At 40.7% G+C, this 23,571-nt stretch overlaps 1 protein-coding gene across 1 annotated transcript in view; it reads left to right on the top strand.

The window, feature by feature from the left end:
• Positions 1-687: 687 nt before the first annotated feature.
• Positions 688-23,571, top strand: part of kcnn4 (potassium intermediate/small conductance calcium-activated channel, subfamily N, member 4) — a 28,334-nt gene continuing 5,450 nt past the window's right edge. The window contains exons 1-5 of the mRNA XM_078171847.1: positions 688-1,338; positions 8,347-8,442; positions 10,749-11,173; positions 18,064-18,199; positions 21,751-21,861. Of these exons, the coding sequence (XP_078027973.1) occupies positions 940-1,338; positions 8,347-8,442; positions 10,749-11,173; positions 18,064-18,199; positions 21,751-21,861 (1,167 nt within the window). The 5' untranslated portion in view covers positions 688-939. The remainder of the gene's footprint in view (positions 1,339-8,346; positions 8,443-10,748; positions 11,174-18,063; positions 18,200-21,750; positions 21,862-23,571) is intronic.

Here is a 23,571-nt window from a genome sequence, read left to right as displayed (position 1 = left end):
CACTTTTTGTTTTGCCTGTGGAGCATTTACATGGAATTAAAAAAAAAAACATCTCAGCAACATGATTTATTAAATTCTTAAGAATACAGCTGGATAAAGTGGCAATTAATCCAAGAGAAAATGGCAACAGTTAAGCTGCTGGGACAGGAATGGGAAGTACTCCAATAAATAATAAAGCAGGCATATTTACAAGACTATTTTAAAGAGGCTTAGAGGAAAACACCTGAAAAATCCTATTTAAAGATGGATGACTGAAGAGTGAAGGCCAGGACAGTATGAGTCATTGCCAATGTTAGTGAACCTTGACTAATGTTTGGAATAGAGCACAACAAGTCAAGGGATGAAGGTCTTCAACCACAAGGTGTCACTCTACAGCTGTCCTGCTCATCACCGTGACAGTGCGTTAACAACAGCTAAACAAAAACAAGGAACATGATGTTTGTTGTGTTTTAGTTTTTATATTTTGGTTTCTTATTTTTGTGCAGAAAAAATAGGTAATCATATTGTTCCCAAATCATTAAAATACAAAAAACTTTTTGGTGATGGTAACATCCTGTCAAGTAATTTTTTCCTGCTAAACTGATTAGACTCAAAATTCAATGAAATATAATCTAAGTGAACATCTTGTTTTGTGATCATACACTCTTCCGAGAGCGCATCACACACACACACACACACACACACACACACACACACACACACACACAGAATTCATTTGGGGCAGACTGACGCACACCCTTAAAATAATAACCCATGTAAATACGGGTAAGCCTGCATCGCCTCACTGTGCAAATGGCATCAGCGCGCGTAACTACGGCGCGCCGGTTGGTAGGAGTGTTAAGGTGAGGGTGTGTTAAAGGCCAAATGTTTTGGTAAACCCGCTACTTCGATGAGCGACAAACGAGAGAAGGGCCTGGTACACAGTGCGCCCATCGGACTATGCCTTCCCCAGCTCGGGAGGAGAGCAAAGGAGAGAGCGGACAGGCAGAGGACGGAGCGACGGACAGGGACAGGGAACGAGGGACAGACGGCCAACTCATGTGCGCTCTGGAGATGGAGATGACAAACCGCAGCCTGCAGGGAGACTCCAAAGTGGACTGTGTGAATTGCGATGGCTTGATCAACCGAAACGGCGGGGGCTCGACGGTGGCCGTGCCGCTGTCACTTCCCGGGAAGCGGACAGCTCACATGGAGGGAGACGACCTCTACAGACTGCGGGACAGAAAGTTTTTATTAGAGGATAAAAAGCGCCTTTGCGCGTTGGCTCTGGGCACAGCTCTGCTCGGGATACTGCTCATGATAATCCACGCCGAAATATGTCCCTCCTTTTACAAACCGGTAGGTTTGAGAAATTAACTACACTAATGCCTGAGTGAAAAGCTGGTCTAATCAGACTTCACTAACTGTATAACCAAACTACATAATTATGGAAATGTCTGACACTTGGTGTTGTTTGGCGCTCGTTTCAGCAGCATGTTTCCCTGTCTCGCTTTCCACTGCAGTTCTCAATATGATGCATTCTGCTCAATATCAACCTCACAAACCAAATCAGAACTTTCGCTGATGTGACATATTGCACGTTGCACACGTTGCAGATGCTGCATCTACATCAGCAAAGTTAAAACATTTAAACTACATTACCTAAATGTGGCTATGTATTGTCAGCTGGTCGAGACATTGTAGTGTTGGCCCTTGAACGCATCATTAAATGATAAAATAATTAACACTATCATCATGGTGTTGGTTTCAGCATCATGCAGTAGAACTGCAGCCTGTTCACAATTGCTCTGCTGCTGTGTGGCTGCATCTTCAGCTCCGTGTGTCACAGTTACAACAGCTCAAATTAGATTTTCATTCAGAGTATAACAGAACTGACACAAACTAATCAATACATTTATGTTAAACCATATTTTCTTTTATTTGTGACCTATTTCAATTGATCCTAACCGGTGCAGAGAAACCACCATTACACAACTGGCTCTATTTGTTGTCATAACAACTTCCTTGATTAGCAGACAGCACCATGCAGCACAACAGCAGAACCTGCACCTGGGCTTTGAACCCCCCTGACCCTCTGATTAGTTACTCCACTTCCAGACACACTATTTGGTAGCACAGCCTCATGACATTAACATGCAGATCTCAGTGGATAACAATGCCAGGCCACACAATCAACAAATTATTAACTCCCCCTGACTTCCTAAAGCGCACGCCAGTTCCACATGTGGAAAAAAGTTCTCATGCACGCCACGAAAAAACATCAGACCACCTCCATGCTGTGAAGTCAGTGATTGATTACAGTGTCAAAGAGCCCCCACATTTTTAACTCACATCAGCTACAGTCTTTTGAGAAACCTATGGAAATAGGGCCTGACCCTCAGTGTTCAGAGAGTTGGACTCGGAGAAGCGTGGTCGTGAAATTAACGGTGCTGGCACGAACAGGACATTACTATTCCAGTTTACAAATACGAACCAAGAACAGGTGTTGTCTGTCCATTCCTAACAACAGGCATCAGCTTCTGTACCATGGAAATGCTGATGCACTGGAAAAGTGTTCCTCACCACAGTTAAAGCATATTATTTTGGAGAGGCTGCATTGCTGATTTAACCATAGCTTATGTAACAGTTTTCAGCACCCGTCTTTAAACTTCATATGATGTCCAAGTAACGAGTGTGAGCTGCGACATCCTCTCCCCTGGCTGTGGACTGACACGACTTTTTGGTCACACAGGGGCTGCCTTAGCAAAATACAGCATCTTTTCAGTGCCCAGCGTTGCTTTTTATTTTTAAAGCCATATTCTGCAGTTTATCTTGGAGCTGCCTAACTTGTAGGCTGATCAAATCTGCAGTCTACACAGTTATATTTTAAGCTTACCTTTTCATGGTTATGCACGAAAAACAGGGCTATTTATAGAACGTTTTTCCACATTTCACCTCTTCCCCTACAGCGAGATTGCCCAAAGTACTTCAGGCTATCTTTCCACATCATTTAGTGTATAATTAGAGTGTTTGCATGGCCAGTCTAAAAGTCTCTATGTCTTGAGTTTGGCTGTGCTTGAGCCAAGAGTGTGCACTTTGACCAGGATGCAACCTTGTGTCCGTTTTTCTGAAGCTCTTCGATGACGTTCTTGGAATGACAACTCAAAACAACACCCACACAAGGATGAAAAGCCAAGCGCCCAGTGTTTGAAAGAATATTTCTTGTTGTTTGAACAGGGGCTTAAGCGGATAACATTTCGTGAGCTTTATTCACTCTGGTTCTCAACCAGGTGTAATTATAAAACTGCAGGTTTGGAGTCCAAAAACTGAGCATGTCGTGGCAAAAGCCAAATTCGACCTCAGCAGTTTCAGATTTCTTTATAAATATCCAACATCTGAAGTTGCTGAGATTTATTTTCATGCTACGATTCTCTCACATAAAACATACTAATACTAAATAACACAACCTACACAATCACAGCAAACATGCAGGCCGCCATTGCTGTAATATGTATCATATATATGGTCTCCTTTGGTGGGGAAAACGTATTAAATGTCACAATGTTTGTTTCACATACAAATATATTGTCATCATGTTATAATGCTGACTGGCAGCTCAGCGTGTTTTTGTTGTGTATTAAATGCTTGCACTGTTCATTTCTGACTCTCCTCTTCACTTTCCTCTTCCAGCTTTTTAATCCTCTGTTCAGCTTCATGCCTGCTTTCTCTTGTTATGATTTTGAATTTTGGTTGTTACGGTCTGGCTGGGGTCAAGGGTGGATTAAAGTGCTGGTATAATGGACAATAGTTTCCTTGCGTGCGAGTTATGACTCATTTACTTGCCTGTCAATTGCTAAATCCACACATTCACAATGTAAATGTGTTCCGCCTTGACTAAAGCGACTGCAGTCATCTAAAATGATATGATAATATATAAGAATATAATATTTGAGTTTATTTTTAAAGATTAAAACAATAAACTCAAAAATATTCACAATAAAATAGCAGCTATAACGTCAGGGCACCTCGGCTCCTCGGCACACAGCAATATAGTCATAGTTTTTGTTCTGAACTGTGACCACAGACAGTGGCCCCAATCTGGCCCACACCTCGATGTTATTTGTGTTGTTGTGCTGATCCACAACCAGAGAGGAGGAAGTATCAGAACGAGCTGCTATGGTGACTCGTGGCAATGAAAAAATGTTGGCGTTCCACTCACCTCCTCCAACAGATCATTTTAACATTACTGCAGGGCAGTTCTCAATTCTAGATAGTTTTCTGGGGGCCTGATGAGACACTGCAACAAGCTTGTAAAAAAGAAAACCAACGGTGCTAAGAGTCCCATGTGCCACAGTGAAGTGGTATCTTACTCGCCTATGGTCTTAGAGGGTGAGTGATCTGGAGGTTCTTGTTCATCACCGACAGCTGATCAGCCACACCTGTCCTGCATAGTGTCTACTTTTATTTTGTTAAACATCAGTCCCGTGATTTTATTCATCAGCACACATCCAACCAAGACATTGCCAACACTGTCTCATGCAGTGTTTGACTGGGTCACTCTGACTATAACAATAACAAAATGTCTATATGTACACTTACTGTCAGTGTTACCCAGCAGTGATCATTTAGTATTTATAGTCATAGGATTTGTCACCAGGTAACTTCACAGTGAAATCACCTTGTGTAGGTTTTGGTTGGTATCAAAGGGATAGTTCTGAATTTTTAGAGTGGGGTTGTATGAGGTTCTTATCAATCGTAGTGTATCATCTTCAGAAAACAGCGGTCGGTGTGCCCCCAGTTTGGAGAAGTAGACAGGAGTAATGGAGGCTAAGAAATGTACTGATGTGGACAGGGACAGCAGCAAAACATATTTCAGCCACCTAAAAAAGGACCACCTGATAAAGGTCTTTATCAAGTTAAGATATTGACAACCTGGTCTCAATCTGAAGTCGGCGAAATCCGGCGCTTGGGCAGTGACTTGTGGCGTTAGACACTGACGAAAAGAGCTGTCCTTTAACGTCAGTATGAGGCATGACTGGTTAACGGTTGTCAGGCAGAAATGCAGCTGGACAAGAACGACAAACACTGACTTTCACCCAGGAGAGCAGTGTTCTTGTCCTGTAAGATATAAGGCCAAACCCTGTTCTTTTTTCCTAAACCTAACCATGTGACTTTGTTGCGTAAACCCAACCACTTGCATTAGCTGTTGGAGGGAAAAAAAAGTCAATTCGCATTGTTATACTGATGTAGTGCATTTATTTTGAAAGAGACAGTATGGAAACGGTAAATTTCCTGTGAAAACTTAAGTGTATTTTGAAAGAAGACGTCCCAGGACACCAACAATCACCACACTGGGCATTTTAACATTGGGATATATAGTAATTGACTGGCTTTTGGAGCCAGCCTCTACTAAGTGCAGTTTTTGGCACTTTTACCTTGGCTTCATTTTCCGGCTTCAGAGGTTGCCACTTGGTTTTGCTGCTGCCCCACATACACAGCAGTGCATTGCTTAGCTTCTGTGTCAGTACTCCTGTCTGCTTTTCCAAACTGCTACACACTGGCCACCATCTTCTAAAGTACCTCATACAAGCCCACTTCAAAAAATTATTGCATTAACTAAACCTTCAAATGTGCTGTGTCCTTTCCTGTGACTGTCCAACTGCACCAGTATAATATTCAATATTGTAAGCCTGTCCTTAAGTTTATTACATTATATCTCTAGTCCTATTAGTGACCTACAGCATAAGAATCTACATGAAAGCTAGTGAAAGCTCCCCAACTAACAAACCAAATTAGAAAACTTAAATCAGATGTATGCAGTATTTCTTCAGCAAGTATTTATTTATTGCAGTTCACGGAAACCAGACCACCTTCTTCGCACTGGATTCAGTGTTTTATTTTTAATTATTGTGCTGTGACTTGGGTGGCCCGTCTTGGTAATGGTGGCTCGATGTTCGTCCAAAACTGTGAGAAACAATCCATGGTAAGGTTAACCCAGATTAGCTTCACCGGGCTTGAAATGACCTACATGAAAATGGTACAAAACCAGTTTTAGAAACTCGGCAAGGAGCATGCTGTTGAACTCTCTGTCATGGAATGTGGTGAATTGTTGAACTTTTGGTCTTCTAATTAGCCCTGGATGAAATACAGAGGTGATGTGGATGCTACGGGAGGAGCTGTGGAAAACGTCGTACCTTGCCAACGGACGTCACACCACACCACCTACACGCTCAAGTTTCCTCAAGTTTGAAAGTTTGTAATTATCTTTTTTACTGTAAACCACATTAAACTGCACTTCCCGTTAAAAACTTCCATTGACGTTATATTAGCTGCACTGAGGTGTATGGATGAAGGGTATAGGTGCTCTTTAACCTGCCGAGACAAAGGTGGCAGAAGCATATGCTTGGTTCTTAATTTGTTTGTGTCTCCAGCTGTCAGTTCTCTGGATTGGAAAGTATTTAATTACAAGCGCTGTTGTTACTCTAATTGAGTGGCTTTTATGTACCTTTACGCAGTACATTACAGAATCAGTACTTCCACTTTCATTAGGCCCAAGTACTGTAAATGTATAATGAAGCTGCGTTTGGAAAGGCAAGATTTACAGAGTAGCCTACAGTTACGCTGTTATAACACAATCAGCAGGATGTTCCATTTAAATGAGTTCTGAGTCATCTTTTATGGAAAGGAAATCCCTGACAAAACTTTTATTGTGAAGAAAAGATGGTTAACACACTTTTAATGGTGTTGCAGATTGGAGAGGGATTGATTATTCATTGTGGAAAGTGCACTAAAAGTACAACAGAGGTACATTTTCTAATTAAAAAGTACATTTTTCATAAATGTAATATGTATGTAATGAATAATATGCATACCATTTGATCCACCATGGAGGATGCAACTAACTGTTCTTTTCATTATGGATTAACCTATCATCTTTACACTTAATTGATGAGTGTTTAATCCAGTGGTTCTCAACCTTTTTTGTTTCATGGAAACAAAATGCACATTGACGCACATGAGATCACAGGCCCCCATTTGATGAGACTTTGCTTCAGGGACCTTCATCTGAAAAGACTTGGGTTGTTATGATTAAGACCTGAATTCTACAGTTGTAAACTCTAGTTTAGGAGATAACCATGGAGGAAGTGACCCTTACTCACACTGAGCTCACTTCTATTGTGAATTAAATATTGACAGAAAAGTATTGCCCTTTTTTTCTGGGGACCCCCTGCACTCCTTGAAGGACCCCTGGTTAAGAACCACTGGTTTAGTTGATAAACTGTCGCAAATAGCACAGCAAACAAAACCTCAAGAGTTATTTTACAGTCATGTAAGAGGAAGAAAATCCTTATATTTGCACAATCATTACTTTTAATATCCAACCACAATTTTCATGACTGCACTCTGAAATAATTACACGTACTAAAGTCAGTTAAGGTTGCGCACTGACTGGGATTTCTGGATAGTGCAGATGCAAAACCACAATTGTTCTCAGGTGGGAAGCTGGTCAGAGATCAAATCCCTCTTGCTGTCTAGAAACTCTTGTTCGTCGATTTGTCCACACTGTCTCGGGGGAAACAGCCATTCTAAATTGTGAGGAAAGAAGTGCAAAATGTTGATTTCTTCATCATGGTGTGATGTTTTCACTGTTGTTTAGAGGTGCATTTTGGGTTACGTGATACACAGCTCTGAGGGTACATATTGAAATAAGGTAACAAAGTTTATGCTTCTTTGAGACAAAGACTGAGTTGACTTTTCACCTGTGAAAGGTTTAAGTTAGCTTTAGTTACGTGGCGAGAGCCTGGAAGAAGCTCTGTACCGTAATGAAGTTTGCATTTATTTTCCTTCTTTTGTTATTCACTGCACATTGTGTTTCAATTTTTGCACATAAAACACATTAAATGCTCGAAATTATTTGGATATGTATATAATGTAATGTTTTTGTATTGTTTGTTGTATATGTGGTCCTGGAATGTGTGAAGATCTTGGTTTTTTTTTGTTTGTTTGGTTGCTTTTTAACTTTAATGGACCAAATGTTTGGTTAACTAACTGTGCAATATGTAAATACATAATGTATTTGTATAGGACATGCCCCATGGGACAAGCTTTGTACCGTAAAGGTCAATCAGGTGGCCACTTTGATCATATGTGACCAACTCACTGTCTGTTTTGAACTTTTGTTTCAGTCATTTAGGTAATCTTAATGGGTAAGATTACCTTTTACTCTTTCCACCCCTGTCATCACCACAGTGAGCGGAGGAAACTGTTCAGTTTAACAGCCTTGATAAAACTTTGATGATGGAGAACATTAATGGAAAGAAATCAAATCTTTATGCCTTATCTCCCTTGTCTCCATTTCCTTCCCAGGGCTCAAACATTGCCTTATTCGTCAACTGTTCCATCAGCCTGTCCACTGGGTGTCTCCTGATCCTCATCATAGCTTTCCATTATAAGGACATCAGGGTGAGTTTGCCTTTCCCCCTTTGTTTCCAACAGTTTGGACGCCCTTATTGAGATGTGGTCTGTGCCCGAGTGAGAGCCTGTGTGTGTGTGCGTTGCTGATCTCCAGGGCTGGACTTGCCATATTTTGTGCATCACTTTTCATACCAGTAAATGTTTGTTCCAAATTATCTTGGCGAGAATGATACTTTGCTCGAGATACTTGAGGGCAATCGTTTTAGAAGGAGCTCTCGGTCCACTGATGGTAGCCTCAACACTGATTATCTGTGCTATATTTGCTGTGTGCGTAAAAAACCCTGGACGAAAAACTTCAGCCCACACAGGCATGCACAATGTTGCAGCTGCGCTATTTTTCCAATCCATGTGGCTCGCTGCCGTTGTGTGTGAATTCAATATACATGAAGGGATTTGGTTGAAATTAGACAGAGTAAACATTCTTTCATTTGCCCTCATGCACATTCACAGCATGCGTATTCAATAAAATGCAGAATGAACAACAAGTGCAGAGAGGTTTTCGGTCAGGCTGCTGGGTTTATGCTCTCACCTACAGTGTTTTCAGTTTGGTTGCAAGTCATGTGTGTCTGATATACATGAGGTCCATGCAAGTGTGAAGACAAGATAAGGAAGGGCAGGTTCAGGGTGGAGACTAACACAGAGAGGGTGTTTGGGGTGCCTGATGTCGCTTTAAATCCTGGGTGTCAGAAATGACAAAGTCAAGCCAACAACATTAAGATGCTTCAATCAGTGGCACAAGGAGAAGAGAAACTTGACTTTTACTTTATTTTCTTGAACAAACTGAGACACAGAAAAGCTATATATTAAGGGGATGAACACATTCCTCACATATGAAAAACTCATACAAACCAGTAAACAAGTTTTTCTCCCAGATTTCTGTGGCCTCATATCTTTGGAGGCTTATACAACATTTCTCTTATCACAGACCTTTAGATACATGTGTGTTTGCTTTTATCTTATCTTTGTTTTTAGCTTGAGATGCAGAGCACACATACACTCAAATATGCATATCCTTGTGTGCCACATAATGAGATTATCTTGTGTGACACAGTGACTGGAGTTATCAGATGTTGTGTGTAAGATTCTGTCTACCTCTCCAATGCTATACATCCTTTGTTTTCCTAGGTTTGACTAGTGCTCTTCTTCTGCAGTGGAATAATGCAGTGGTTCTCCACCCGGGGTCTTTAAGGGAGTTCTAGGGGATCCCCTGAAAAATGGGGAATGATTTATTTTCACTATCTAATTTACAATAAAAGTGAGCCCACTGTGAGTAAGAGTCATAAGAGTGACTATTCTGAGCACAGGTTTCACTTCCTCCATGGTTATCTCCTTAACTCTCATTGGCAACTAAAGAATTCTGGTCTTAATCATATCTAACACCCAAAATCTTTTCAAATTGAGGTCCCCAAAGCGAATTGGAGATCGTGACCCGAAGGCCCAGACACACCGAACTGACAACAAACAACTAGCGGCCACAAAAGCCAACTGTTGTGTCCCCTCATGTTACCCGTGTCTTAGACAACGAGTTGCACATGAACACGTCGCAAAGACTACAGCCGTTAACCAGCACGTACATTCAGTGCCTGTGTGAGTGGAAAAAACTTTCTGCACCAGCAGACTGCAGTGGTCTGTATTCGTCATTCAAAAAGGGAAACCGTCATGATACTAGTTAGCCAGTTAGCACATTAACAACACAATCCAATGTTGAAAGAACAGAGCAAATTTATGGTACGCCAGTGAGCAGTAACACAAAGAGCTCCAAAAAGCTCAATGGCTGAAGAAAAATAATCTTAATGTAACAAGTTTGCTTTGGTCTCACTCCCTCTTGACTTTAGGTGATTGTTTACTTTCCTCACTTCCATATCTCTTCTTGTGCTCAGAGTTGAAGGGCCAATCAGAGTGATTTTATTCACTCATTTAACATGATGAATCGGCTGAAAACAAGCCGACAAGGGCTGACCTGGGCCAACAAGAGCCAATGGGGACCAGTGGTGCAGGATACACTGCAAAGATGAGGTGACAGATTGACATTGACTGACAACGGTCTGTCGGCTTGGTGTGTCAGGGCCTAAATGTGTATCATTTTAGGGGTCCTTGACATAAAAAAGGTTGAGAAACACTGATATTATGACACATGACTGGACAATTAGTGCCACTTTCTGATTATCTTACATAATGATATTTCATAAATTCACATTTTCTTTTGCAGATTTTCTAAAAAATTTGGTTAAAGTTTGCACTGCATTTGGATGGAAACCAAACTTCTTTCTTTACTGTCCTCCTCCATCTTTCAGCTGTTCATCATTGACCACAACCAGGTAGACTGGTGCATTGCCATGACCAGCCAGAGGGTTCTTGTGATCATTCTGGAGCTGTCGGTCTGTGTCATCCATCCTGTTGGCACATACTGGGAGGTGGGCATCCATACCAATTCCTCTTCCTCAGCTTCGCTTTGTGTTTCCAAGGACATGATGAACTTGGAGCTGCTGCTTTCAGTGCTGATGTTCCTCCGCTTGTACTGGGTGCACAGAGCCATCCTGCTGCACAGCAAAGTCCTGCTGAGCGCCTCCTACAGGAGCATCGGCTCCCTCAACAACATCAACTTCACCTTCCGCTTTGTACTCAAGATACTGATGAACAAATACCCGGCACGCACGTTGCTGGTCTTCATCAGCTTCTTCTGGATCACTGCTTCCTGGATGCTCACTCTGTGTGAAAGGTAGGGAAGAGAACTGTATATGTGTAAAGTTACAAAGTACTGGCAAAAATGGTATGATGTATGTTTTCTACTAAACATTGGAAAGTACAATATATTTTTTTGAATTGGGAGACACATAAGCTCTTGCACCAACCTTGAAGACTGACTGTGTGGGGACATCCAGCAAAAATAGGAATTATTTTAAATGGAAAAGTATTTGATAAACAGTCTACCCTGAAATTTACTCATATTCATGAACTGATACAATTAACAGCACTCAAGTAAGAACATGATGAAGATGACTGACACCATTCTTGTTTTTGTACGCTAACTATGAAGCTACAGTCAGCAGATGATTAGCTTAGCATGAAGCAGGCATCCAAAGTTAAACTCATAGATGTATAATAAAAACAAGATATCAAACCCAAGATGGCACCTATTCAGTCCAATGAAACTGCTCACCTAGTGAATACATCAAAAGCAGTTTTGGTTTGCGATATATGGCCCACTAAACATACACAGTATTGTTTCTCCTGCTAGTTCCCGCTAAGTGCACTGACTTTGATAACATCACAGATTTTTACAAAACTTTTTCTCAACAAAACCTCCATGTTTAAAAACAAAATAACAATAAAAAGAGTCATAATTGACCTTGTTTGCAGTTTGAGGTGTCCTGTCAGTGGTTTTACAGACGTTTCTTAGTGTGTGAGGAAAATGCTTGAAGGGCTACAAGGGATTTTCCTTGCTGTAATACTGTGAGTGGCCACTGTAAAAAAAATTGGAAGCAAGGCTGAGCTGCTTTCCTGGGAGCCTGGTTACAAAAAGAAAAGACATTGTGGTTTTAAGGGCTGTTTATGTGCCTTCGTGGAGACTATAGAGGTGCTGGCAGAAAGATTTTCAGAGTCAGCCTACCTGTTTTCACCTACCGTAAACTTCGATTAAAAGCCCAGTCCTGATTAGATGCTCAGTCCCCTTTACTAGCCTAAAGTAGCTACACATTTTGAGAAATAAAGGCCTGTCTCAATTAGAAGCCTGGTCTGGTTGCCAAACAGTTCATCTTTATAGAAGTTTTTTGCATAAAACCGGATTGTTGACGACCCGCTTGAGCTAACGTTAGTTAGCTGTTTAGATCACACATACAAATATAAATGTTAAAACTTTTGTCAAAATGGAGATGCTACACATCCTTAGCTCAGTTTATTTCATTTTTCTTAAACCATGAGCACCAGAGGAGACCATAATTCATCCAGATTTACCTTCATGATAAAGAATCAAGTGGTGACTCCCTTCATCTGAAGCGGTCATAAAGTCAAAATATATGTTTCGGTAAGTTATTTATATTCCATTAGTCCGTAAGGTCCACCAATCAAAAGACTTAAAAGTGTTTTACTTGAAAATGAATCCAAGTCATGAGTATTGTTTTAGCAGGTAAAGTGTCTGTAAAATGTCTGTATGCTGAGTGCCGTGAAACAAGTGTCACAACATAACACATAATTGATATTATTATTCAAAGCCTAATTTTTATAAAAGTCAGTCATACTGGTTCACATAAACAATTTGATCGTGTTTCCCATCTTTACTGAGCAACAGTTTGTGTGAAAGAAATTAAAGGCCTGTCCCATATAGAGGCCTGTTTAGTTCAGTGATTTAAGCAAATAATAGCCTGGGCCACTAATTAAAGTTTTACGGTACTTCCAGTCTTTGTGCTAAGCTAAGCTAACTTTCTGTTGTTTGTGGCTTCATAGTCAGTGTACAATTATAAGCGCAGTATCAATCTTTTCACCTAACGCTTGCCAAAAAAATCAAATGTGTGTGTTTTTATAATGTCAAACCATTTCTCTCATTAGCACATTTTTTTCCAACATACAGCATGGATATATTTTTGCTTCAGAACAATGCAATTAACTGAATTTGTGTGTTAAAGCTCAAAGTAAAATCCCACCAGCCTGCTGAAGTAATTTTCCTTTGACAAAGTATAATCTTTTTATTGTGTCTGGTTTTATAACAGAGCTGTTCCTCCTCAACAAATATTGACTGGATAAGTAACAGCGAAGGAATGGCACAATGATCACCATTAGCCATTAATGTTAAAGCTAACATTCTTTACGTCATTCATGAGAGTGAACTTTAACTACACTCACATATCGCAGATTAAGCAAATATGTGACTGCCAAGGGCACCTTTTTTTCCCAACAAATCAAAGGAGAATCAAATTAGGTGAGCAAACTAAGGTTTTATTTATCTTTCAATAGGAAACTTTGTCAGGTTTTGAGTTATCAGAGGCTTTTGTGCCAAATAGTGAATAGAGCTTTTCAAATCTTGATCTCTGAGGGTTGATAAAAAAGGTATTTTGAAATACTCATAAAAATAGAATAAACAATTATTTACAAAGTAAACTGTGGGCTACCTTCAATAATGAATAAAGTTTCGAGTGTTCTTATGTTTTTGTTTTTTTTTAAAATTCTTTTTATAGCTGCCTACACACGCACACACACTACAGCTCCACTCCCCGTCACACACATGCCCATTAAAAAATCTAAATGTCTGATAGTTTAACATTCCTTCTCAAACCTTGATGGTCAATTTGACTTTCCTATTCAGACTGGATGTCCATTTGATAGTCATCAAATTCTATGTCGTTACTCTGACAAATTGCTCTTCAGTGTGAGCCATCTTAACGTCAGCTTTATCCTCCGCAGTCTGTTTGGCTGTTTGAACAGTGTGAGGTCATATGTTCATTTGAACCCTAATGGGAGAATGAGCCTTCAGTCTCACATCTCAGTCTTTGTATGTTTTGATTTGTCAAAAGTAATAAAAGAACTTTTGACTGATAGCTGATAAGACCACCAAACCTTTAACACTGAGCTGTTACACCAACCAGGTTGATTAGGAAAATCCAGGAGACGCTCACACACTGTATGGCCTCTTTGTGTGGTTTCTGCGAGTGTACATTGGACTTGTGCTTCATGATGTTTTACAAGTTTACACTGGTACCCACCTCCTGACTTCCTAAGTACTGTAAAGCACCAGCACTGATAAGACAGTTTGATTAACAGACCACGCCTTTATCAAACTCAGAGGACTCATTGTACACAGGAAATGTGTCATTTATTGCTGTATCTGAGACATAAAGTTAGATGTCACTGTAATCATAAGAACATTAGGACGATGTACCTTAGTGCTTACTATAAAGAATTGATCACTGGGAATGGGAATGAATCAGTCAGTACACTCTCAGTTACTTTATTCCAACTAATTGCTAGTGCTTAAGCCAGTGTAACAGTGGGTCAGTTTAACTTGCAAAAAAAGAAAATTGTCTATGGGGATCATTCAACATATGGATCGGGTGGGGCAATGTCATGATATAGACAACAAATAAATATATAGATTTTTGTTTTAGAACAAACAAGCAACAAGAAACACAACATCGTAGCCCATGCCGCCCCTCCTCAACACTGGCCTGTACAGACAAACAAATCAATACAAAATAATATACAAAATATACAATCAAGATACACTGATGATAATAATTGGGTATTGCAAGTGGAATAACGTCAGGATTTTGTCTCTTTGTAATAGTTATCGCTTTGATGTCTTTGGTTGTATCAGGCCATTGTGGGAACTGTTGTCCTGCAAAGAAGAAGGGACTGTTATTAGCAAAATTGGATTTTTTAAAAACATTTTTGGATCAATGTTATACAGCACCTTGATTTATCAATTTTTCCCATTGCATCTAGTTATTTTTTTCCATAACTGTTTGTGGAAAGTTTTCAGAAAACTTAATATATCAAGACATATACGGTATTGATATTGCAACATAAAATTACATATACTGGGATAGAAAATGTATATATAAATTGATCTGTGCCACCCACTCCTATATCCTGCTGAGACCCAAATTTTGTTTGCGTGCATTTTTAATTTTTCCTAGCTATTTGAGTTAGCTACTTCTTAATTAACACTGTCTTAGCTTGTTGCTGTTGCTCAAATTGGTCAAATTTGTTGCCGTATCAAACTACAAACAAAAATAAACAGGTTTTAACCATAAAATGTGATCAGGTTTTGGACCTTGTCCACTTTTGTGTCGGGATCGGCTGCAGACTGACTTGGCAGAGATGGCTGCCATCTTGTTTTTACATGGATTAGTGTATTGTGCTCTTACTACCACTAGATGGCACAAAAAAGTGTCCACGAACAAGGACAACAGGTCTAAGTTAAAGTGATAGTTCAGGTTTTTGGACATGAAGTTGTGTGAAACGCTGACCATCTGTAGCTCTGATGTGACGGTGTCACTACTCTCAACGAGCCTCCTGCTCTGAGAAATCGCTGGTAGCTTACCGGAGAAAAAGTAGTTCTGAAGATATAAGGGGGACACCTAACCAAAAGGTTTTAAGCTACAAAAAAGTATGCATGTGTTTTGTTAGACTATTTCAATAATTTTAAAACATCCCCGCATTACGTCAGACCTTGCTATCAATTGGGACTATTTTCTGGCCAGTATCACTCCGCCGTGCAGGCCCGCAAGACAGCACGGCAACAGAAATCAATGAGACAGTTCATCACCACGCCGTGCAGGTGCGCAGGATAGCAACGGCTAACGAAAACTTCATCGGCTGTTTCCAACAGAGAACCAGTAGGCTATTATTAGTGAGGAAGAATATGTACTAGCCCTATATATACCTACTACTACAGCGCAAACACCGGCTCAGGCTCACGACACATCCTGGTCAGCTGCTGTAGGTAAACAGAGGAATACCAAAATGGTGCGAACTTGTGATTTCCCCAGCTGTGGGAATAAAAACATAGCTGGCTCCCAATTCCATCGGTTTCCTGTTACAGATGTAACCCGTAGGCAACTTTGGCTAACCCACCACCGGAACAAAGCAGAGACTGGTCGTAATCACATATGAATTCACATTTCTATGTGATTGATTACTCATGTCATGGATTTAGCAGTTAGCCTAATATAATAAGCTAAATGTCGACGGTAAAACGAGGCCGCATATAATGTACTCTCCACAACACAACAGGCTATTAGTTCAGTCAAACATTTTGTTTTACAGACAATCAGCTACAGACATCGTTATATAGACTGGTATTAGGTAATATATCTCTCTTTGGGCACAACAGTGCGGAAATTGCGTTTTCCGTTGTCCGTCGGGATCTGTGGGCAGCTGAAGTGAGCCTGACATACGCGCAGTTGCTTCACCCTCGCCGGCTTGGTAGCGAGGTTCATCCCAATTGACACAAGCCAAAGTTGCCTACGGGTTACATCTGTAACAGGAAACCGATGGAATTGGGAGCCGGCTTTGTTTTTATTCCCACAGCTGGGGAAATCACAAGTTCGCACCATTTTGGTATTCCTCTGTTTACCTACAGCAGCTGACCAGGGTGTGTCGTGAGCCTGAGCCGGTGTTTGCGCTGTAGTAGTAGGTATATATAGGGCTAGTACATATTCTTCCTCACTAATAATAGCCTACTGGTTCTCTGTTGGAAACAGCCGATGAAGTTTTCGTTAGCCGTTGCTATCCTGCGCACCTGCACGGCGTGGTGATGAACTGTCTCATTGATTTCTGTGGCCGTGCTGTCTTGCGGGCCTGCACGGCGGAGTGATACCGGCCAGAAAATAGTCCCAATTGATAGCAAGGTCTGACGTAATGCGGGGATGTTTTAAAATTATTGAAATAGTCTAACAAAACACATGCATACTTTTTTGTAGCTTAAAACCTTTTGGTTACGTGTCCCCCTTATATCTTCAGAACTACTTTTTCTCCGGTAAGCTACGAGCCATTTCTCAGAGCAGGAGGCTCGTTGACAGTCGTGACACCGTCACATCAGAGCTACAGATGGTCAGCGTTTCACACAACATCATGTCCAAAAACCTGAACTATCACTTTAAGTAGAATGAAGTCTTAGGTCATAGGGTCATAGGATTAGGGAGAATGAGGTTTTCCTCTAAGATTAATGAATTAGTAAGTATTAAGTAACTATTTAATTTGGTTTAAATAGAGACCTTTCATAATAATAACTATGGAAATCAACATTCACTCATTTGCATTCATTCATTTTCTGTAACTGCTTATCCTGTTTGGGGTCACGGGGGGGGTTTGAGCCTATCCCAGCTGACACTGGGCTGTACAGGGTACACCCTGGACAGGTCGCCAGACAATCTCAATTACTTATAAACTCAGCACTAGTAATTAAACTTAAATGACTGTCTCACAATTTTGTCTCTATTTTCTCTATAAGATCTTCTGAATTACATAGTTATTGTTGTAAAGATTCCTATTTTCCCTTATTTTGATACTTCCTTTACCTCACTTCCTTTCCTCCTTTATCCTCAGCACTGATTGCTTCCTCAGTTTTTGTTTACTCATTAACCTGATGGTAATGATTTAAACCCTGAACACCATTTCACTTGTCTTTCTTCATCATCACACAGGGCGGCAGTGCTCATGGATTCTAAACCACTCTGTTTGCTCCCCCTTTATGTTAGCTGTTATTTGAGTTTTGGAAAATAAACCTTTGTGTGAAAAGAATTTCGAGGCTGATGCGTTCTGACCGATGCCCATGATAGTAGACCTGTCCTTCTGACCCTCCTCCTCCTTAACAGTCATTTCAAGAAAACCTCCATGGAAACTATTAAATTACAGACTAAAATTAAATGTCACAAGCATCCGATTAAAACAGGTTATGTTTAAGTTAAACATGGTTATGCCCACAGAAGTTGAAGATGGTTATGACTGTTTAGATTTACCAGGGTTGGGCTTATGCAAGAGTTAATTATGGATAGGTTTTATGTTAAGCATGTGGCCAGGACTTTTGTCTTTGCCCATAATTACAGTCTATAAGAATACACCTAACACATTCTGTTATGACACAGTCTCACTCCTGCTTTCTCCTCTCTGCAGAAAGACCCAAGCAGCAACAGGTCACATGGACACAGCTATGTGGCTCATAGCCATCACCTTCCTCACAGTGGGCTACGGGGATGTAGCGCCCACTACCAGCTGTGGCAAGGCGGTTTGTCTCTTCACTGGAGTCATGGTAACTAGGTTGGGTTGCTTTTTCAGAAAGTATGTTATTTAAGAAAATGAGGACTCCATGCTGACGTGAGATTCATTATGAGATACAAAAGTTTTCAAAATATTTTTGTGCAAATGCTGAAGAAATCGCATGCAATAGTGTGCATGTAGAAGTATGTAAAACACTCGTAGAGGCATTCATGAGATTTCATTTCAAGTGCTTGCTTTGGCTTCTTTGGCCTCTTATCAGAAAATCACATAGCCAGGGCAGCAGTAGTGGTTTTAACACAAAAGACATTTAATGCTCAGTTTGATAAACAGAAAGAAAGTCATATCTGTGTTTCACTTCTGTATGTGCTCCTAACCAAACCACCGCTTACTTCTCTGCGTGGACTACAAGTTTGATAATGTACAAAAACAAGATGTTCTGTTGCTGTTGTTTTCGTTTTCATTTCGTTTTGTAGAGTTTTTCTGCACAGGTCCATTTTGCCCTTACGTTCACTTTTCTTCAATTTCTGCTCCGTACTGCTCCTTTCCCTTGTTTCCTGCTCTCTGCAGTTTTGTTTCGTCGAACTCCACTTGGTTCCATCCCATTCTGTTCGGTTCGTCCTCGATATATTTGCTGTGTCCGACATCACATGCTATTCACTATGCACTCAATATGTAGCTAATAGTAGCATGTATCTATCCAGATACACTGAGCTGTGATAGCCACATCACTTCCTGAAGGCCTCTTTGCCGGTTGGAAACACGTAACCATGCTAATCCATACCAACCTCGGCTCAGCTCAAATTTTTTTGGGGTTTCTCTGTATTGGTACGGTACAGGATTTGGTTCAGGGAGGTATGAGGTGGTGAGCAGGAAAGGAAATCAAGAAACAGATAGCCTAGTTAATAATGGCACACCTCAAAGTAACCTCACTTAATGTAAATGGATTAAATAATCCTATTAAAAGGGGAAAAAATACTATTAAAATTAAAAAAGGGAAGGAGGGGGTATAACGTTTCTTCAAGAAACCCATTTATCAAAAGACGAACATGTAAAACTAGAACATCTTGCTGCTGTGTAAGTATTTTCCTCATCCTTTGGCTCTACAAAATGAGGACTTGCAATGCTGATCCCATTTCATGCTGCAAAAATCCTGGCACATAAGGAAAGGAGATATATATTTCAGTTCAAAGATAGCATAGAAGAGAATGAATTAACATTGTTGGACATATGTACCCCACCAGAGCAGGGACCAGAACTAATGGCTAAACTGGTAACACTGATTACATCCGAGGCAATAGGGAGAACAATAATTGGTGGAGATCTAAACCTGGTTATGGGGTTAGATTGCCAAGTTAAAGAAGGCACTTTTTACATACTTGCACTTAAATTTAAAAAGCGTTATTGATGATAATGAGCTGTTGGTTTCATACTACAGTTTTGGACATACTTGGCTCACATACTATTTCAGTCCACTAAATAGCATGTTAATATGGAAGTTTAGACACAGCCAATATGTTCTGATTGCGCTCTGCTCTATTCTTTTCCGTACTGTTTCATATCATCCTCTCTGGTTTGTTTCATTCCCCTCCGTTGGTGTTCTGTTCCATTGCAGCAACTCTTCCCCCATTTTCCCATTTAGTTTTTCCCATTTCGTATCGGGTCAGTTCAGCTTGGTTCACCTCTCTCCTGTGCCTTTTGTGTTCCATCCCAGTCTCTCCTGCACTACTTGTCTTGGATACATATGCCCCTTCTTTGTCCAGCTGCACACCCTAGTGGTGCTGACAGACCTGAATGCCTTCATCTCCCCTGTGTGTGTGTGTGTGTGTGTGTGTGTGTGTGTGTGATTTAGACCACAGCTGTAATTTAATGGCTGGTGCTTCTGCAGGACCTTGGTGGTACCAGGCACTTGCACGAAAAGACTGAGGGAGGGAAACTGACAGCATGCAGTGGGCGCTGTGCTGTCCACTCAAAGCATACAGAGCATGATGTCATTGTTTTGCTGCACCCACTTTTCTCCTTGTCATGTAACTTTAAAAGAAATTGTGAAATTGTTTATCTCAGCATATATATTAATAAAATAAATCAAGTATCCCAGGGAGAAAGTGGAGAAAGCATTACAGTCAATTCAAATTGTAGGAGCAAATAAGAGCTATATTAACCTTTCATAGTGCTTTTTTCTTTTAAATTACAGCAAGATAATATTGTGTTTTTACAGTGAAGCAAAGGAACGTCAAGGTTAAGACTAAACAAATGATGGGAGGGTCAGGGATAGAGATGGAGGTTTAAACAGATGGGGAAATGATACTTGAGATAAAACACAAAGAGGTACAGTAAAGTAAGACAAACAGCAACTCACTGAGAGCGAGGAGTGGCTGTGTGTTTGCATAGGCAACGGACTATGGTTCGCTGCCTCACCTTTGCTGCTTTAAATCCTGGTACAAGCAGATAACAGTCACCACTGTGTTTCTGGATGTGGGCACGAGTCCGGTTTAGACACCTCCATGACAGAGTGGAAAACAATCTTTCCCCTCACTCACTCTCTTTCTCCATCTCCTTGTTTTTATAAGCTTCCATCCTTATAAGGGTAAACTTTCCACTGTATCCATTTTTAGGTGGTTTATTGCATTTGGCACCAGTACAACAGGAGGGTGTGCCAACCTGTGCCCGTGATTTGGAAAAAAAAAAAAATCCTACTCCCATCAGGGCAGTTTTGGGAGCCAGTCACTTAGGCTTTCACACCTGTAATATGGCTGAGAGCCTCTATGGTCAGCACTTCTGTTCGACTCCAGCCATAACTCAATTTGCAGCTGTGTCCAGGGGTTGACAACGCTGTTTGCATCCCATCACAGTGTGTGGATGGATCCAAGGAAAGAGTCTGTACCTCCCAGGTTTCACAGACGGTGTAATTTTAAATATTTTGTGGCTGTTAGAGTGAAGGATAAATATATCTTTTAAAACTCTCTTATGCTCATGCTTGATCTCGCTCTCTGCTTCTTTGTCTCTCTTTCTAATGCAAGCTGAGAAGAGGAAACCAGGTAAAGACTTTTATCATTATCCACAGTGGACATGGAATCAGCACAGTGTTTTGTCCGTGTTTCCTGTGACGTGTCTATTTGTGTGACCGTGGATGTGATCTACTCTGCGGCCCCTTTGAATCCTTACCATCAGCCTGTAGCTCCATGTCCAGCAATAGCACACAGCTATTCTCAGAGGAAAGCAGCGCTGCAGCAGTGCCACAGAGGCCCGTGTTTAACCATTGAACTCTCTGTGTAAATATAACTTTGATTTATTGGACAAAACCATATGAGGTATGAAGATCAACATTTCTGAAGAAGTGCTTTCCCTTGAGGGTCATGGCGGAGCAAAACACACGAGGTTGAGGATGTAGACAAATTCAGCCTCAAAATCAGACTGTAAAAGTTCACATCAGTTTCTCTTGAGTTCTGCCTTGTTGATGTCACTGCAGTATCCAGGAACAATCTCAAACACTTTCTCTCAGGCTGTTTAGAAGACAGGCAGATGGTAGACATATCAGTAACCTCACCAACCCCCCTGTGTGTGTGTGTGTGTGTTGGATTTTAGGGTGTAGCCTGCACTGCCATGCTGGTTGCAGTCGTTAGCAAGACGCTGGCGTTGAATAAAGGAGAGAAACATGTGCACTTCTTCATGCTGGACATCCAGATCTCCAAAAGGGTAAGAGCAAAATAAGTCAAGTTACCCAGCAAATATATAATGTTATGGTTTACATTATGAAAATGTTTATAAGTAATAGGTTTATAAGCAGAACCAGGCAACTCACCGATTCGTGATTTATTCTTTGCAAGTTTGTGGATGCATGGCCATTTTCACTTGCGATTTTGCTGTTTCTTATCCATCGACTGGCTCCATGTGATGAAGTGTTACTTCAAAGATACCAGTTGCATGTTTTTGTTTTTGCATGTTTTGGCCCATTTACCACAAATCATGCATACTTCACAACGCTACTAACTCTTTCTTAAAATGTTATGTAATGTTTTTGATTTTGGAACGCACCTTCCCTTTAATTTCTGCATAAAAAAAATCAGCTTGAAGAAATTTGAAACTTGTTTAAGTTAGGTAATCCATCACGATGATCACCACGTCTGTGTTTATTGTTGTCAAAGTCACTGGAACATTGCATGGCAATGCAGCTGTGGTAGTGCAGAATGATTTGAAAAGTCTGTTCTGCAGTGCCAGACAACAATAACATAACTCAATAAAACAAAAGTAAAACACTTTGGAATGCTTTGAAAAATGCTTGGCAGTTTTGTAAAATATGTTATTTGTGTTGAATGGGCCAAAATCTGTTCAGTTGTGGTCCTTTAATAGAAAACCATCATGGAGAAGATCTCAACGATTGTCTGTGGAGGATTTAATCAAAATCTTTACATAGAATTATTGACACATTAACAGCTCAGTATAGGCGAGATGATTAACTCTTAAAGAAGCAGTGTGCAAGATTTAATGAGATTGAGTGACATTAAGTGAGGATTGCAGATTGCAACCTGCTGAAACTTTGCACAGTTAGAATTCCTTCAATGTTCATCGTTCAGGAGGTTTTTACCAGGAGCCGAAATATCTGCAGAGGCCTCTTCCTCTCCAAAACAAATGGATTTGGTGATTTAAACTGGTAAAAGCACTGAATAAAGCAGCTTCACGTTACAAATCTGTGTTTTTCCAATGTTGTTCAGCTCATCTGAGACTATTGCGTGCTATTGTGTGCTCTGACGTTCAGGACAGGGAGCCGAATTATCCGCAGAGGTCTCTTCCTCTCCAAAACAAACCGACCTGATTATTTAAACCGGTAAAACACTGAATAAAGCAGTTTCACACAAAAAAAGTCAGTGTTTTCCTGATGCTGCTGGTCACAGAGGTGCTGCTAACAACAGTGGCTGCTACGAATGGCCCTATCTAAAGCCAGTGTTTGGTTTTTCCCTTCTGGGCTACTGTAGAAACATGGCAGTGCAGCAAAGCATTCTCTATGGACGAGACATCCAGATCTAGATTAAAATGTCTACTACAACAGGTGTGACAGACGTGTGGGGTTTGTTTATATAGGAAGGTTCTCTCACGGGAGCTGTAGAGCCTGAAAATAGTGGCTCGTATTTTTGTGATAATATTTATCTACTAATTCAATAAACTTCCCTATATAAACATTCAGTAAACAGCCAACTGCCCTCCCTTCCATCAGAGGTTACTGAGTGTAACAACACAAACAAGAAGAATGACACAGCGGATGGAGCCGTCAGGATGGAAGCGTCACTACTTTCCGTGTCGCATGCATGTTTTGGTTTTGGAGTTTTACTAGGATGACTTTTTTTCTTTAGATAAGAGACACCAGAGGACAGGATAGTGTGGGAAAAGAGGAGGGAGATGCCAACCTCT

The sequence above is a fragment of the Epinephelus lanceolatus genome, chromosome 10 (assembly GCF_041903045.1).
Source record: "Epinephelus lanceolatus isolate andai-2023 chromosome 10, ASM4190304v1, whole genome shotgun sequence".
Classification (NCBI taxonomy): domain Eukaryota; kingdom Metazoa; phylum Chordata; class Actinopteri; order Perciformes; family Serranidae; genus Epinephelus; species Epinephelus lanceolatus.
This window is presented reverse-complemented; position numbering and strand designations above follow the sequence as displayed.